Here is a 16,588-nt window from a genome sequence, read left to right on the forward strand (position 1 = left end):
ATATCACATAACTAAACATTTGTTAAGCAGTCTGAAATAATATTTCAACATAATATAGGATTAACTATATATAGGAATATTAACCAAGAAATCGAATCGAATCGGAAATAACAGCGGTCGTGGGAAAGGGGACTCTGGGGGCCGACACTATTGATGTTAATTAACATTTGTTACATTACCTTTAATGCGTAATTGTTTGCTCCGCTTGCCAAAACGCCAACTGGAATGTAGGGAGGCCATCTCGCGGGGCTTCGCGGGGACAGGCACTGGCAGAGGCAGCAGGCTGCAGCGGGGACAACGGCGGCGTCGCCCGCTCGCCGAGTTTCAGGTGCTCGCGGGCACCACCAGGACACTCCGGATGCACTTCGATACGCGATAGGATCACACAGTTATATTGCTTTTCAATTTCACTCGCACTCGCACTCGCTGCACAATTTACATTTTTTTATTGCCGCACCGAACGCGGCCAGGGTTGCCTAATCAGGGCATTGACAACCTATCGATATGGCATGTGACTCGGTTACTCAGCCGATATCGATATATTTAGCCCCAATATTTAAAAACATTTGAAAAAGTGCTAGTTTATTTATTTAGTTAATGAAATATACATTTATTTATTACTAAAAAGATTTCCTTTAGTTTCAAATTATTTAAATAATAATAATAATAAATTTATAATTTCAAAAATTTTTCCTCTGATTCGGATCTTCTCTGGAATTATAGAAGTAACACGCAAAGAATAATTAAAGTTAAATTAAATTATTTAAAAAAATACAAAATATAAATAAAAAAAAATATTTTTTGGCCGCCACTCGACTTCTATATAGGCCACGCCAGAAAAATTTCAACAAAAAATAAATGTTTAAAAAAAAAAAAATAATAAAAAATTTTTTTTTATTTTACAAATAAATTACAACAAAAAAAAATTACAACAACAAAGAATTACTACAAAAAGGAATTACAACAATAAAAAATTACAAAAACAAGAAAAATTTTTTTGAAATTTTCGTCAGAACTCGGCCTCCTTATATAGGCCCAGCCAGAACCGGTTGCGAATTATTGCGGAACCCGAAATGACTTTTTTTAAATATTTTTTTTTTTATTTTTCAACAACAAAAAAAACGTTTCCTTTCGTGTTTACATTGAATCCTTTTCAGATACTACGATCCTCTTATCCTTGTGGCAAGTATGAGCAGCTACTGCTGGTTTTGAAACATCGCCTGAGGGGAATTCTAAAATTTCCTTTGGTTTTGAAAACGGGAGCATTTTAGCGCGTTGTTCGACTTCCTTGTACAGTCTCGAAGGATAACTGATTGTTAAAGGATAATCACATTTTCAACTTTGGCTAAAAAAAAAAAGAAAATAAAAAAAACAAAAAAAAATAAAATAAAACAAAAATTACAGCAACAAACCACTACAACAACAAAATATTACAGCAATAAAAAATTACAGCAATAAAAAATTACAGCAATAAAAATTTAAGCAATAAAAAATTAAAAAAAAAAAAAAATGGAAATTTCCGCCACAACTCGACCTCCTTATATAGTCCCAGCCAGAATGGGTTGGGAATTATAAAAAAAACGAACTTTTAAATTTTTTTAAAATTATTTTTTAATAATAAAAATAAAACGTGCTATCTGTGTTTATACTAAAGGAAATGAGTGCGTTCTCTAAAAATGAGGATGGTGATGTAGATACATAAATATAACTTTGTAAACAAATTTGAACAGATGGAAAGTTAATTATTTGAAAGATAGAGATACTTTTGAGATACTTGGATACTCTGAGATACTTGTGGCAAGTGTGACCAGCCGCCGCAGGCTTTGAGGCGTTAGCTGAGGCGGATTCGTCAACGATATCTGGCAACTCGTGCCACAGCGACCACAAAAAAAAAAATATTAAAACAAAGTTAACGCCAGCAGGCGCAGCGTTCGAGCGTTCGAGAAAAGTTCAGTGGCAGTGCAGTGCTTGCGAAAATCGGTGAACAATTTGCAATAACAGCTCTCCACCTCGTACCTGTACCGCTCCACCGCCGTAGCCGTCGATCCGCTGCGCTCCGCCTATCCGCTCCCTCCGCCCGAGTCGTTTCTGGGTTTTTGTTTTTGTTTTCTGTGTATCTGATACGGCCAACTGATGAGTCTCAATTGTTTTCATTAACGTTGTTCAGCGAAATTTATGCGCGCGACGAGTGTCGTTCCCTGAATTCGGCCGCCCGGAGCTTTCCCCGGAACAAGCGCTAACAAACACGCCCTCTGCTGTCTACCACCCACCATCCCCGCCCAACTCCGCCCAGTCCCCGTCCCCCCCTAGATTCCCAGGTCCATCCCCCACCCCAACAATACCACCCACCACCCACCACCCCTCGACCAAATGTCGAACGGCAGCTTCGGAGGAGGTGCCACTGCCGCTGTGGCCACCAGTGGTGCGGCATCACCACCAGCTGGCGGAGGTGCACTAGGAGTGGGAGTTGGAGCCATCCCTGGAGGGCCAATGATTCCGGGTGGCGTCAACGCGGACCTGTGGCGCGAATGCGTCGCCTGGCTGGTGCGGTGCAAGGTCATTCCGCCCGACCACAAGGCCGCCCAGGCTGACGCCGAGATCCGCATCCTGGCCATGACCCTGCGGGACGGCGTTCTGCTCTGCAACCTGGTCATCCATCTGGATCCCAGTAGCATGGATCCGCGCGAGTTCAATCGCAAGCCTCAAATGGCTCAGGTGAGGACTGACCTCCGTCTCCAGTGGCATCCCGGTTGAAAGTGTTTAACGAAATCTCGAATCGAATCCCTTCCGTTCTGCCAACAGTTCCTGTGCAGCAAGAACATCAAACTGTTCCTGGACGTGTGCCACAATAACTTTGGGATCCGGGACGCCGATCTCTTCGAGCCAACGATGCTCTACGACCTCACCAACTTCCATCGCGTGCTCATCACGTTGGCCAAGCTGTCGCAGTGCCGCAAGGTCCAACAGATGCATCCCGAACTGATGTGAGTTGTCCAACAAGTGGGTGCAGTGCCTCCAGTAGCAAGCATGACGCAAAACAGACTCTCATTTAAGAAAACCCCATGTCTAACCACAAAAATCATCATCCTGTGAATATATCATCCTTTAGTTTTGAATTTTGATTTAGTTTTAAGATGATTCAGTTTCGTTTAGTTCCTAAGATTAAGTTCCTCGAGAAATGTAAGTTTATTTGTACATTCGCACTTCATTTTAAGTTTAGATCGTAAGCCTTGTGAGTAGTGTGTTTTGGATGGAATTTGAATGAATATGAATATGCACTCCAGTTACAATATACTTATTCTGGTTTGGAGAGAGGTTTCTAATTGGCTGGCATTTGAAACACAAATACCATTTCTATTGCCCCCAAAATCCGCAACACCAGGAACCAGCCATTACTCTCAATATTTCGGGCAGGCATATCGAAACCAAATAATTTTATTTTCATTTACATTTGGCGCTCGCCGAAGGCGAATATTTGAATTCCGCAAGAGGCCGGCGGAAGAAAACAGTTTTATGCAAATTTCTGAAATAACTGCACGCCCAAAATGCCGAAACTTAATAGAGCGAAGTAAAAATACATCAAATTAATCACATATTTCCTAAGTACATGGTGTGGCAATAACTAGACTACTCTTTTTTGGATTGAAAGGCTAATTATCCGTTTTCCTGTATCCTTTCTAGTGGCTTTAACCTGCAACTGTCGCCTAGCGAGCGATCCCACTCGGACGAGGCCATCTACAAGGATCTGCATTCCACGTGAGTAGCCACTTAAGGGCGGGATCCTTTGGATTACCAGATTACGAGATTACCCTTAGCCTTAGTGCCCTATTCCCCGCCCCGCCACGACCCTTGCTTGCCCCGCTGCTGGCGCAGGAGAGGTGCCTGCACTTCCTGCTCCATCCCTCCAGCATTGCATACTTGCAACCACCCCTGCTGGCCCGGTTCCCCCGATCATCTCTGACCTCGACCCTACCCTACAGACCCTACAACGACCTCATTATGCGATCACGTATTTCCCGGGCTGTTCCCGGAGATCCATAAGCCCTCTGCCGGCTGCTTATCGGAGCACAAACACCCGCACACGTACTCACAGAAGTGTATCTCCACGAACTTGATGTTTTTAGATCGGAGTGCTTATCTCTGCGATTTATTCGCTTCCGTTTCCATATCCGTGGAAATTACAATTTCTCAAAGCGAGAAGAGACTCTTTACAACTCTCCTGTAAATACGCAATGAAGGTCACACTGTTTCTTGGATGAAGCTCCAGTGTGCCCTTGCCAGCATTCGAATCACTTAAAAACATCAACTTCTCTTTCAAAAAAACGATAAAAAATAAACATAAACATTAGCCTTTATCTAACACACTCTCTCTCTTTCTCTCTGTCTCTATATCTCTGTCTAACACACTGCCTATCCACTCACCCCGTGTGCCTGAACCCATTATCCTTTGAATCTCAATGCGTGTGAATGTGAACCTACCTGATTGGGTGTGGGTGTGGGTGTGGGTATGCCTTCGGGGGGAGCTGACCTCCAGGGAGCTAAATATGCGCAAGACGAGCAGCATCGATGCCGCATCCGGTTCGTCGTCGGCGGAATACTACGATCGCACCTCGCACAGCGGCTCCCTGTCCGTGGAGGATGAGAACAGTGACATTACCATTGAGAACGGCACCGAGGACATTGAGGACTTCCTCGAGGACTCGCTATCGAACATGTGCGACTCGGCGATCGAGAATGATGGGGAGTTGATAACTGTGGGAGGTACAGGAGCTGGAGCTGGTGGAGTGACGCCTCGGAATATCCAAGATGGCAATTTGCGGGATCTCTCCTTTGATCTCAGCCTGGACGTGATGGGTGCGAACTCGTCCAATGCCGTGACTCCCACTCCGGAATCCTGTGCCCAGCGAACCGAAGGCTCCTTGAGGGCCGCCACTGGCCCAGCTGCTGCGGCTGCTTCTACGGCTCCGTCACTCCCCCGGCATGTCATTAGTTCCTCCTCCACTGCGTCGCTGTTCGTCAGCGAGAGCCAGAGGCTCCAGCGGGCCGCCGCTGCCGTCTACAACTACCGATCCTCGATGGCGTCCGCGGAGCACGAGTACGCCTACATCTACAGCGAGGACGATGAGAAGGTCTACGAGGATCTCTGCTATGTCACCTTCCAGGCGAAGGCCAAACCCGAGGTGTGCTGTCCAAAATACTAACTTTCTCTGTGTCCAAGCGGGGTGGGTTGATTTTGGGCGAACTTCCAGGGTTTTTTCAAGAAGTTTTTTATTTAAAAATGTCATGAACTGTTATTCAAGTAGTTTTAAATACAAAGATGGCCACACTGTATGCCATAGTGTGACCTAAGTCCCAAAATTTATAAATTTGTTAGCTCTGGAAGCTCGACCTCCAAAAGTTGACCCACCTCGAGTGTAACGTCTTGTGTAACAGCCCTCCACCGCCCCCCCGACTCCTTCCGAAGCCTCTCCTATTTCTTCCCTCCCCTTTCTACCACCTGTCTGATGCTTGAATCCTTTTTTTAGAAACCATTTTAGATCTAAGAACCCCATTACAAAAAAGTCACTAGAACCGCTTGTCTCGCTTTTGCTTGAGCTGTGCCACCAAATATTTCCACTCTTACGCCTAACACCACCGCCCCAAACAGCACCACTCCACCACTATAACTACCACCAGAACCACATCAACCACTCGCACCCGCATCCCCCTGATAATGGCCCACAGTACCACTTTCTTTGTCCCATTCTTTGGCCTCAGTTCATATTTCTTGCACTTCTCGTATTCCTCGGCGTTTATCTCGACTGGGCGGAGGAACTTGGAATGGGAAGCTTGGATTGAATGGGTTATCGACCCACTCTTGACACCAATCGAAGGCCGCGCCAAATATGGGAGCCACCGGAAGTAGTGACCCCCCGTAATGGCCAATTGCAATGGCAAATGAAATGGCATTAAAATGAAAGCCCCGGTACAGTCATTGGAATTAAGTGAATGGGCACTGGATAGGAGTAGATAGGAGCCATCGTGTATCGATCCACTCCCGAGGGTTTCCCACCTGACACAAAACATGACCCACTATCGTCCAATTTGTCAGATAATTGTCTGCTGAAAGCGATTAGTTATCAAAATACTCGTCTCTTTTTTTGACTGGATACTAGCCCCGAATTGAGAGTGAAAGACTTGCAGAAATCAAATTTATAATTCTTATTTATTTAATCAAAAGGCCAATTGTATGGTGTAATTTTATTGGCCGATGAATTATCATAATAGGATTCAAATTGGCTCGCAATTCGTAACAATAGTTGAGGTGGATCGAAAGTTTAATGCATAATTTGTTGAAGTGTAGCCGCGCAATGAGAAAACATAAACTAAAATCTATGTACATTCATCACACGTAGGATATACAAAATCCAATAGCTTTCTTTAGCTTTTTTTGTATGGTTTGTTGTGTTTTTTGTTTCTTTTTTTTTAGTAAAGTATAAAATAGCGTATAGCTTTCGCAATGGCTTCAACCTGGGGTTCTTGCGAGGGGTGTTTGATACATTCCATTCATTTCTTTGTGTAGCGCCTGGCCATCAGCATCACAATCGAGAGCTTTCATTCGTTTTTCTGTGTGTAGTTTCTGTATTTCAGGCATTGTATGCTTTCCGAGTTCATGCTTTCCGAGTCTTTTGGGCTGAAATAGGAGTGTTGTGTGTGTGTTTGTGGGCTTCTATGATGCGGAGAAACAGCTAGGAACTAACAGCTAGGAATGAATCCATTTCGCTCTGGATTCGTTTGAAACCCTACCTCCTAGAACGTTTCCTCGTCCTCTTCCTCCTCAACGTCCTCGTCCTCGTTCTCACTGCTGCTGGGCGATGGCAAGTCGTTTGCCATTTCGCTGCCAAAATCCAGGAGTGGCTTCACATCCACGTTTGGTAATGTGTGACCAATCACGCTTGCCACTACAGTGCAGATCCCTGCAAGGCGCTTCTCCATGCGCTGCTCGAAGTGACGACGGTGTCTGGAACAAGAAATAGTACAGTTTAGTGGATGCTTTCCAAATGGGACTACAAATTTAGGCATTACCTATAATACTTCTCCTTTTGGCTGAGCCCCTTGCGGAGGCGCTTCTTCTTTGGCTTCGAAATAAAACGGCGATGAGACTCGATCTTTAACGGCTCCGCCTGAGGCTGGACAAGCAGCTCTGACTGCGACGAGGCATCTATGTCGTTGTAGCGACTATTCGAGAGCGACACCTCGCCGCCAATCATCACCGGGCCGCACTCCACCTCGTCCATCTCGTGGGTAATCATGCAGAACTCCTCCTCCGGCGGCTCGTGTACTGGCGATGTTGATGCCTCGGCCAGCAGTCTGTTCAGCTCCTCGTTATTTTCCTGATTGCCTTGGTGCTGCTGGTGCTCATCGTCAACATCATCCAGGTCATCAGTATCATTTCCATTCGGGGGTGAACGCTCCCCGAAGTTGTGGTCGTTCAGAACGCCCAGCATCAACGGGGACAACTGGCTCTCGTCGCAGGAGTAGACGCTGGCAATCGCCAAGTTGTTGTTGGGCGGCTCCACATTTGGCTCCTTGAGGGCATACGAGTGCAGGTCGGCGGTCTTCTGGTTCATGTAGGCATGAATCTGGCCAAAGAACTCCCACTCCTGGTTCAGCTCCTCGATGGTTTGGCGGTTCAGCGGCTTGCCCACGGCATTGGCCTTATGGACTCTGTAGCGCTGGACCATGGAGAACCATTGCTTGCGCAAAGCATTCTCGCTGTAGTCACCAATCTTGGCGATTTCCCTGAATTTCCTGTTGAATGTTTAATGCAATGTTAAATAAATAAGGACATGCCTTCCAGTTCTATGATCTGGTTTCAGTTCTTCTCAAAATGATGAGTTTGCAAAAATATTGTCACGTCTGCACTTCCCTTGTCAGGATGCAAAAACTTTAATGAGTTGATGTTTAGGGGCTCGCACATTCCAACCCCATTCCAAGCCCCATTTCGTCCCATCCTCACTGGCTCACTGCCCCACTGCCCAACGTCTATGTAACCAACAAAAAAAGATCAAGATGACACATTACTCACTTCCATGGCTCCGCGTGCTTTGGCGAGTACTTCGAGAACAGATCATCCGCGGCAATGCGCTGCTCCACCAGATCCCTCTTCTCCTGGGCAGACCCTGGGACGAGACAAGAAAACGACAATGGTGCACATTTGAAATGGCTGGCGCTACACGTGATGCTGGTGGCTGGCACTTACACTTCTTGGAGCCGCTCTTGGCGTACGTGTGGTGCTCCATCCTCCCAGTTGGATCCTCTTGTCCCTGGACGTAGGTTTCTGCTGTGCTTTGTTGGTTAGGCAGGCAGTCCTAATGGAAATGTGGTGAATGTTTTTTTTTTTCGATTGTTGTCTAAGGCCAAACCTGATAACTATCGACTGGTCACACTTGGCCAGAACCCAGTCAAACAGTGCTGCCAGCTTAGCCGTTCTTATTTATTGTTCTAGTCTTGTATTTAAAATATATATATTATTTTTGTGGGAATGTTCATTGATATTTTTTAGTTTTTAATAATTTTTAAATTTATACAAGTTAAATTTTTGTTTATAGGTTTTTTTTTTTAGTTTTCAGTAAACTCTGGTTGATTTCCTTTAATATATTTAATATTCTTCCTGTGTTCTTTAAAAAAATTTACATTTAAATTTAAAATCAATGTCGTCTTAGCCGACAACGACATTTAACTTCTTCAATGATACATTCAAAAATCACATCTTGTTTTCACACTATTGCTTGATTGTTTCTAATGAACCTGTTTAATAAATTTTAAAGAAAAATCGTGCATGGTTTCATCGACTTAATTTCGTACAAAAAACTGCAAGAAAAACGATTTTTTGAACAGAAATAGTTAATATTTTACGAGGTGGCAACGCTGGTACCCCCCAATAAATGGGTACGCGGGCTTAGCTATCGGTCTATCGAATTCAAAATTTGTTTTAAAAATTTATGATTTAATTTAGCATCTAGTTTATTTAATATTTTATATTGGTTTTTATAATTTCGATTATTTGATTTGTTTTATTTTTTCCGTTTAGTACAACCGACAATATTGCATGCAATGGAACTGGTTATGACCACACCAATACAAAAGAAGAGGAAGTCTACCAAGATCTGTGTGCCCTGCACAGGACGAGTAGAAGCCAGGTAGCTTAATTTTTTGTTTAGTTGGCCCTGCATGAGCATCCACTGGTGGCCTTTCGAATCCCTGCCAGCTCCGACCGTGCTAATCCCTGTGATTCTATCTTTCCCATGTAGACTGCTTCCACAACAAGCTTCGAGCAGAGGGACTATGTCATTCGGGAGCTAATCGACACGGAATCCAATTACCTGGACGTGCTGAACGCCCTAAAGACCAAGTTCATGCTGCCCCTGGAGCGGCACCTCAACCAGGATGAGCTGAAGGCTATCTTTCCACGAATAAGGGTACGATATATAAAATAATACTTAAACGAACTAAAAACTGAATTAATTTTTTAGGAACTGGCTGATATCCACACCAATTTCCTGCACAAGCTTCGCGAGTCCCTCACACCAAATGCCAAGATAAAGATGGCCCAGGTCTTTATGGAGTTCCGAGAACCCTTCCTAATCTACGGCGAGTACTGCTCCTGCCTGCTGGGGGCCATCGACAACCTCGCGGATGTGTGCAAGAAGAACCAGATTATCGACCAGCTGGTCCAGAAATGCGAACGCGACTACAACGTGGGCAAGCTCCAGCTGCGGGACATTCTCTCCGTTCCCATGCAGCGCATCCTCAAGTACCACTTGCTCCTCGACAAGCTGGTGAAGGAGACGTCGCCGGGACACGAGGACTACCGGTCGTTGGAGCGCGCCAAGGATGCCATGATCGATGTCTCCCAATATATCAACGAGGTTAAGCGCGATTCTGACCACTTGGTGATCATACAGAAGGTCAAAGACAGCATTTTCGACTTGCACCAGCTCCAGAACGGAGCCGGCAGCGATCTCTTGCAATATGGACGCCTGCTCTTGGATGGAGAGCTTCACATGAAGGCCCACGAGGATCAGAAGACGAAGCTGCGCTACGCATTTGTGTTCGACAAGATCCTGATCATGGTCAAGGCGCTGCACATCAGGACGGGCGACATGCAATACACCTACAAGGACTCGCACAACCTGGCGGACTATCGCGTGGAGCAGAGCCATTCGAGGCGCACCCTCGGCCGGGACACACGCTTCAAGTATCAGCTACTGTTGGCCCGCAAGTCCGGCAAGACGGCCTTCACCCTGTACCTCAAATCCGAGCACGAGCGGGATAAGTGGCGCAAGGCCCTCACGGAGGCAATGTGGGTTTAACCCTTCTGTTTCTTAGATTCTCTACTTACCACTTTGTCCGTTGTAGGGAAAGTCTGGAACCACCCGGCTGCCGCAGCACAGATCACAAAATGGAGATATACACGTTTGATGCTCCGACTACATGCCGTCACTGCTCCAAGTTCCTTAAGGGTCGCATCCACCAGGGCTACCGCTGCAAGGTGTGCCAGATCAGTGTCCACAAGGGCTGTATATCCTCGACGGGTCGGTGCAAGCAGAATCCAGTCAGTATGCCTCCGCCAGTCTGCGATCGCCAGCTGTCCGAGTTTAATTGGTTTGCCGGCAACATGGACCGTGAAACGGCGGCCAATAGGCTGGAGAATCGCCGCATAGGCACCTATCTCCTGCGCGTCCGTCCCCAGGGACCGTCCACGGCCCATGAGACCATGTATGCCCTGAGTTTAAAGTGAGTTTCAGAGGGGGGTTGATGTTTTTTCCAGTTTCTATAATCCATTCCCTTTAGGACCGACGACCATGTCATCAAGCACATGAAAATCAACCAGGAGAACGCCGGCGAGTCCATGTTGTACTGCCTGTCATCGCGGAGGCACTTCAAGACCATTGTCGAACTGGTTTCCTACTATGAACGCAACGATCTGGGCGAGAACTTCGCAGGGTAAGCGATACACGATTTTTGACTTACGATCTTGTTCCTGATTGGTGGCTACCTCCTCTCCAGGCTCAACCAGTCGCTGCAGTGGCCCTACAAGGAGGTGATTGCCACTGCCCTGTATGATTACGAACCAAAGGCTGGAAGCAATCAACTGCAATTGAGGACCGACTGCCAGGTCCTGGTCATTGGCAAGGATGGCGACAGCAAAGGCTGGTGGCGCGGCAAGATAGGCGATACTGTGAGTGGGGGAATCGCACTAGTTGGAATCACTTTAACTCTCCATTTGGGTCCTTAGGTTGGCTACTTCCCCAAGGAGTACGTGCAGGAACAGAAAACGGCCAGCGAAGAACTTTGATATTACAACTATGAGGTCTACTTTGCACCCAAGGCCATTACGCCGACAACGGCAGCCATTGCTGAATCACCTGGATTTGGCCCAGGACCAGGATCGTCTGGAGGTAGAGCTAGAGCTGGGGTTGGGGCTGTGGGTGAGACAGAAGTGGGTTCTCCGGCCGGAGCTACATAAGCAAGTCCCAAAAAGCGAGCAGAAATCAAGAGCCAGCTTCCCAGCCAGAAGCTAGAACGCATTCTAGTTAATATACGCATATGTCTAATTATACAAATTGTTTTACTTTTAAATTAGTTAAGCACTATTTTTTGTTTTTTTTGTTAGTGAGTGTCCTATTTTAAATTCAACAACAATTCTGTGCCAATCACTGGAGAACGAAAACAAAAGCCCACATGACAAACCTAAACAATCAACCACCAATGTTCGTTTAGTTTTAAAATTGTTTTTGAATTGTATATTGCAAATATATGTACATCTATATATAAAGTAATATATGTATTTATATATGTGAGTGTGTGTAAATGTTTAAGCCTGTTTTATTTTATAATTTACACAATATATGTATTGTATTGTATTCTGTTCTTGGAAACGTCCCACATCGATTTGTTCGAGGTTGTGCAGAACGTATAGGGGGAGTGCATCTAACATTTAATATAAAAAATTTAAATATAAAGAGTAGAGAATGTTGAGAATGTGTGCCCTGTGCGGCATTTCCATACAAAAACGAAGCTTTAAAAATTTATATTCATATACACAGAGAAGTGCATCACGTACATACCGCAATATAACAAACATAGCCGGATATATCTATCGGATATACATATATCGAATAATGTACTGCTAGACCTTAATATCTAGTTGAAACGCAAATGTTAACATGACGAAAGCAACGCAGCCACAAATATGTTCGAAAGGAGGAGCGGTTCTAGGAGGTTCTAGGAGTTAATTAAAAAAAAATAATGAGGAAAAGCTTTACAAATAATACGATATACGTCAATATTTACACAAACGATCGAAGATTTGGCCAGCCAATTTATAGATATATCTATACAACACGTATTAAATGTAATGTACCTACAACATATATAATTATATAATATATATATATATAGGAACATAGTCAACGAACGAATACCGATGAGAACCGGATCGATTTAATATCGAAACTTAGTTAGAGAAACCAAAACGTGAGCTCTTATCAGGCCAAAAAAATGCGTCAAAAAGTAGAAAAGTTTTATGTCATTGTTGAAGTTGGAAAATTTCGAAATTTTGAAATCAAAAACAGCCCAGAAAAAAGGTGAAAGCGAAGGCAGAGCAAGAAGTATGTAATGATAGGCTTAAATTTAATGTGAAACCAAACCAGATTATCCATCTTAATGTTGTGCCATGGAAATCGGAGAACTATATAGACATATAATGGCTGAGTGTTTGCAGTTTATTCATTTTCTCTCACCGAAGCACAAAGAAGCAATTCAGATCACAATAAATATTCGAAAATATCATTATTTTGCCACTCGCACAAAATGCACCAACAAGCATACAGCTTTCAAAGTTTTAATTAAATTTTAAGTGGCTATTGCTGAGTGAAATTTAATTAAAATTTAATTTGAAATAGTTAAAAATTTAAACTAAAAAGCATGGGGAAAGAAAAGGCTCGAGAGTCGGTTTCAGGCTATCTGTTTCAGTGTTTTTTTTTTAAATATATGGTTTCATATTAAAAGCGTTGTGATCTTAACTGCACGAAAATAATAAATTTTTAAAAATTGTATTCCTTAAGCTGCATTTATAAGCTATTTTCTGTCCCCCTCTTTTTTGAATGCTGTGCATCTGTCCTTTTCTAAACGACGAAATCAGAACTGACTTTTTCCGGCAGCTGAATAGTACTATTATTAAGTAAATGTCCCGGATTATGTATTCAATTGCCACTTAAAGCTTCCAGTTCTATGCAAATGTATCGAAATACTTGTTTGTGAATCAAAAATTAGAAAAATGTGGAAGAAACGATTGAGAAATTGCTGAAATCGCCAGAGAACGAGGCGCGCTAATAAACGACTTTTGTGAAAGTTTTGTTGTTTAATTGAAATACGAGTTTTATTTATTAAAAAAAAAAAACTATTGGGGATTTGGGGGATTCTTTGATATACAGCTTAATAATTGTTTTCTATTTGAAGTTGTTCCATTAAACCCGATTTGTATTTTAAATCTTTATTATTTTCAAAAGGTTTTTCAAAATTTTGAAATTTGTACTTGCTGATTTTTGTCCAGAACCCGATTTACAAAATTGTAAAATATAAATAGTTTAGTGATTATATTTTGTTGCCATCTTAACTAAATGGAATATTTTTTTATTCACCAATTTATTTTTGTATCTATTTTAATCACATTGTCATTAATTTTTTATTGTTTCTTCCAAAAGTAGTTCGATTTCTTAATATTTCGTCTGATTTTTTGGTTTTTTTATTTTATTTTAATTTCTAGCTAGTTACACCACAAGTATTTAAAATTTGTTCATATAAACTCTTGTTTTTATTGCAACAAAAAAATTAAAAATAATTAATCTAAGCTACTGAGTGGGGATTGCGATGAGTTATTAGACGGGGGCTAGCAATTTAACAAAAAAAAATGTAATAATATAACAATAAAACAAAAACATTATTGAACCGGAACTGGGCCACGACGTCGTCTGATCTTGACCAGCCGCCGGCGGCGTATTAGAGGAGGAGCCTTGGCTAGAGTCCGATTGACGGGAGTTCCGTCCATCTCCTGGGCGTAGCTGTAGCTAATGGTGCGCTTGTAGATGCGTTGTTCCTGCTCCGATTGCTGGGACTGCTGGGATCGGGGTTTCCGGGGCTTATGAGACAAGGAGGAGGAGGACACAGCCTTCTTCTTGAGCTTCTTGGACTTTGCGTTTGCCTTTCCTTTGTAGCAGCGTTTGATTTTCTGGCCCTTGCTGTCCTGGCACTCGTAGCAGACACTCTTGCCCTGCTGCCGGCGCACGCACAGGCTGCTGGGGGACACCTGCTCCTCCGTTGACGCCTTCCGCTCGTCCGCATCGTCTGCCTTCGTTTCCGGGTCTTGTCTGTACTTCTTGTACTGGGTGCCACTGCCGTAGCTGTATTTCTCCGGCTGATCGTCGTGGGAGTAGCTGCAGGTCTCGGATACTTCATTGTTCTTGGGCTGCCTGCATATTTCGCACACCTGCCCGTCTTTCCGCTTGGTCTTCCGGCACTTTTCGTCCTTCCTCACGTTGGCGGCCACCGGCCGGGTCTCCTCGCCCAGATCGTCGTCCTCGTCCTCCGCCGCCCTATCGAAGTACGCCTTGACGAAGTTCTCGTAGTTGTGCTCGTAATCCTCGCCAGAGAAGCCCTCTGCACTGTGGCTATCCACTTCATCCGCCTCCGCTTCCGCGTCCACATCCACATCCAGCTCTGCATCCGTATCCACATCTTCGTCCAGCTTCTCTTGAGCCTGAGCCTGCGGCTGGTTCTCTACCAACTGCTTCATTTCTGGCAAGTGGACCGCTCTGGCGCCATCCACATCGGTGATGGCGTCCAGGCGCTGGAGCAGTTTACCCGGAGCAAAGGCCTCCCAGTAGTTAATGCTCCTGTCATAGCCATGCGATTTGGATAGGAAGGCGGCAAGGGACAGAAGCAGCAGCGACAACAGATCCGACGGCAAGAGCAGCATTTCGCTGAAAACTACAAATCCCAGTGATTAGCGACGCTTTTATGGACTCCAGGCCGTGACCAATGGAGCATGGAGCGTGGAGCGCGGACAACCGCAGAGGTAGTCAGGAAGTCGACGATGGTGTCTCAACTTCATGGCGGAGCAGGAAAGTGCGAGCGAAAGGCATGATTTATTTCAGATTGTGACCAATCAACTAAATCCAAAAAGTAAGGGGTAAACAGAAAACAGAAGCGGAATGGTGGCAATCGGGCGAGCAAGAAACTGGTCAGAAATGGAATTGGGGAAGTGGAAGTGGAGATGCTGATGGAAATGGGGCTACGCCACGCGCTGTACATCGCTCAGTCGCTGGGCACCGACCGTGGGCGGGGCAGGACGATGGGCAGGTTGTCTTTGGTGGCGCAACTCCCGTCGCTTTTCACGCAAAATTTGCTTCGTTTGCGACGTGTCCAGCTCCTCCCAGCCGCCGGCATTGTCGTCCACCCAGTCCTCGAGATCGGCCTGTAAAGGATATATAGTATTTTAATGTATGATGAGGAACAGGTGTTGGTTTGTCTCACATTATCGCTAATTGGCACCAGATCCTGGGCCTGCAGTCTTGAAAAGTCACTTGGTTGGCTGGCCGCGGCATTTGAGTTTCCCTCGTCGAGGTAGTACTTCACCTGCGGCTTTATTGTCGGCGTAAGCTCCTAGAAGATACAAAAAGTAAATAAGATTAGCCAGGTTTCGTTTTAGAGTAAGAGATAAGCACATTCAACCTAAATATATACTACCTAAACGGTCTACAATTATACATTTGTTTTCTTGTAATTTTTACTTTAAAAATTCTCAATCTTTTTGATGTTTTACGTTCTAGATTATTTGTACAACAGTTTTAAGAGTAAATATCACGCATACGTCAATAAATAGAAATTGTATGCATATGTACACATATACATAGTTATAGGACTAGGAAGCCTTGGCTATCACATCTTGAAGAAATCTCAAGTTATTTACAATTTTAACCTCATAACTAAACCCTCAGGAAAGGCTAACATCAACCCCTTTACTTTAATATCTAAGACCGTGCCTAGACACCTGTACGCAGGTGTTTCTGACTGCCAACTCACACTGAAGAAGTCCGGTTCGGGCTCCTCCTTCGGCGGCGTCGGCGGCTGAGCCATCCGCTGGCGATACTGCTCGATGTGCTCCTCCACTGTGCGTGGACTGTCGTCCCAGGAGTTCCAGTCTCGTTCCTTGGCACCACCACGTCCACCACCCGGCTGGCCATTGTAGCCGGCAGCACCCGGGACCGTGGCGAAGTCACCGCGCTCCACAATCACGTTCACCGCCAGGAGTTGGTCGCCGGCGGCGGAGGAGGCGCCCGAGCCGTGGCTCAGTTTCCGGCGGCGGGTGAAGCAGCAGAGGGCCCGCCGGCACAGGGTGATGAGGCCCAGCACCAGCATTTTGATTTGTTGTAGCATTGTCACCTTTTATTTACCAAATTACGGCCAAGTGTGACCATACCAGTAGAGGGTGGAAATGGCAATGGGAAAAGCCACGAAAATAGTGTGCGAAAAATCAATAAAA

The 16,588-nt window shown here is 44.8% G+C and overlaps 5 protein-coding genes across 9 annotated transcripts in view; 1 reads left to right on the forward strand and 4 right to left on the reverse strand.

Annotated features, from left to right (window-relative positions):
• Window positions 1-520, reverse strand: part of LOC6498754 (rapamycin-insensitive companion of mTOR) — a 9,633-nt gene extending 9,113 nt beyond the window's left edge. Inside the window, exon 1 of the mRNA XM_001967234.4 lies at window positions 180-520. Within this exon, the coding sequence (XP_001967270.1) occupies window positions 180-240 (61 nt within the window). The 5' untranslated portion in view covers window positions 241-520. The remainder of the gene's footprint in view (window positions 1-179) is intronic.
• A 1,277-nt stretch (window positions 521-1,797) lies between these two features.
• Window positions 1,798-13,418, forward strand: LOC6498795 (protein vav). Of its 4 annotated transcripts, XM_014903809.3 has the most exons (11): window positions 1,798-2,715; window positions 2,803-2,984; window positions 3,682-3,756; window positions 4,535-5,182; window positions 9,074-9,182; window positions 9,294-9,461; window positions 9,516-10,345; window positions 10,402-10,779; window positions 10,837-10,989; window positions 11,053-11,224; window positions 11,282-13,418. In XM_014903809.3, the coding sequence occupies exons 1-11, from the start codon at window positions 2,371-2,373 to the stop codon at window positions 11,339-11,341; spliced, it is 3,120 nt and encodes a 1,039-aa protein (XP_014759295.1). In that variant the 5' UTR covers window positions 1,798-2,370; the 3' UTR covers window positions 11,342-13,418. The 4 variants fall into 4 exon arrangements, with proteins under 4 accessions (XP_014759295.1, XP_032308091.1, XP_001967271.2 ...); XM_032452200.2 differs by lacking the exon at window positions 9,074-9,182 and having other exon boundaries at window positions 4,535-5,180; XM_001967235.4 differs by lacking the exon at window positions 4,535-5,182 and having other exon boundaries at window positions 1,799-2,715.
• LOC6498753 lies at window positions 6,187-8,395 on the reverse strand. Of its 2 annotated transcripts, XM_032452201.2 has the most exons (5): window positions 8,243-8,395; window positions 8,069-8,162; window positions 7,066-7,791; window positions 6,787-7,000; window positions 6,187-6,673 (listed from the first exon to the last, which is right to left on the reverse strand). In XM_032452201.2, the coding sequence occupies exons 1-4, from the start codon at window positions 8,280-8,282 to the stop codon at window positions 6,790-6,792; spliced, it is 1,071 nt and encodes a 356-aa protein (XP_032308092.1). In that variant the 5' UTR covers window positions 8,283-8,395; the 3' UTR covers window positions 6,187-6,673; window positions 6,787-6,789. The 2 variants fall into 2 exon arrangements, with proteins under 2 accessions (XP_032308092.1, XP_001967272.1); XM_001967236.4 differs by having other exon boundaries at window positions 6,187-7,000.
• On the reverse strand, window positions 12,819-15,039 carry LOC6498752. Its single transcript, XM_001967237.4, has one exon. It carries the CDS (start codon window positions 15,020-15,022, stop codon window positions 13,988-13,990), a length of 1,035 nt encoding a protein of 344 aa, XP_001967273.1. The 5' UTR covers window positions 15,023-15,039; the 3' UTR covers window positions 12,819-13,987.
• A 133-nt stretch (window positions 15,040-15,172) lies between these two features.
• Window positions 15,173-16,541, reverse strand: LOC6498751 (receptor-binding cancer antigen expressed on SiSo cells). Its single transcript, XM_001967238.4, has 3 exons — window positions 16,129-16,541; window positions 15,580-15,708; window positions 15,173-15,520 (listed from the first exon to the last, which is right to left on the reverse strand). The coding sequence occupies exons 1-3, from the start codon at window positions 16,480-16,482 to the stop codon at window positions 15,338-15,340; spliced, it is 666 nt and encodes a 221-aa protein (XP_001967274.4). The 5' UTR covers window positions 16,483-16,541; the 3' UTR covers window positions 15,173-15,337.
• Between the last annotated feature and the right edge of the window lie 47 nt (window positions 16,542-16,588).

The sequence above is a fragment of the Drosophila ananassae genome, chromosome XR, assembly GCF_017639315.1.
Source record: "Drosophila ananassae strain 14024-0371.13 chromosome XR, ASM1763931v2, whole genome shotgun sequence".
Classification (NCBI taxonomy): Eukaryota; Metazoa; Arthropoda; class Insecta; order Diptera; family Drosophilidae; genus Drosophila; species Drosophila ananassae.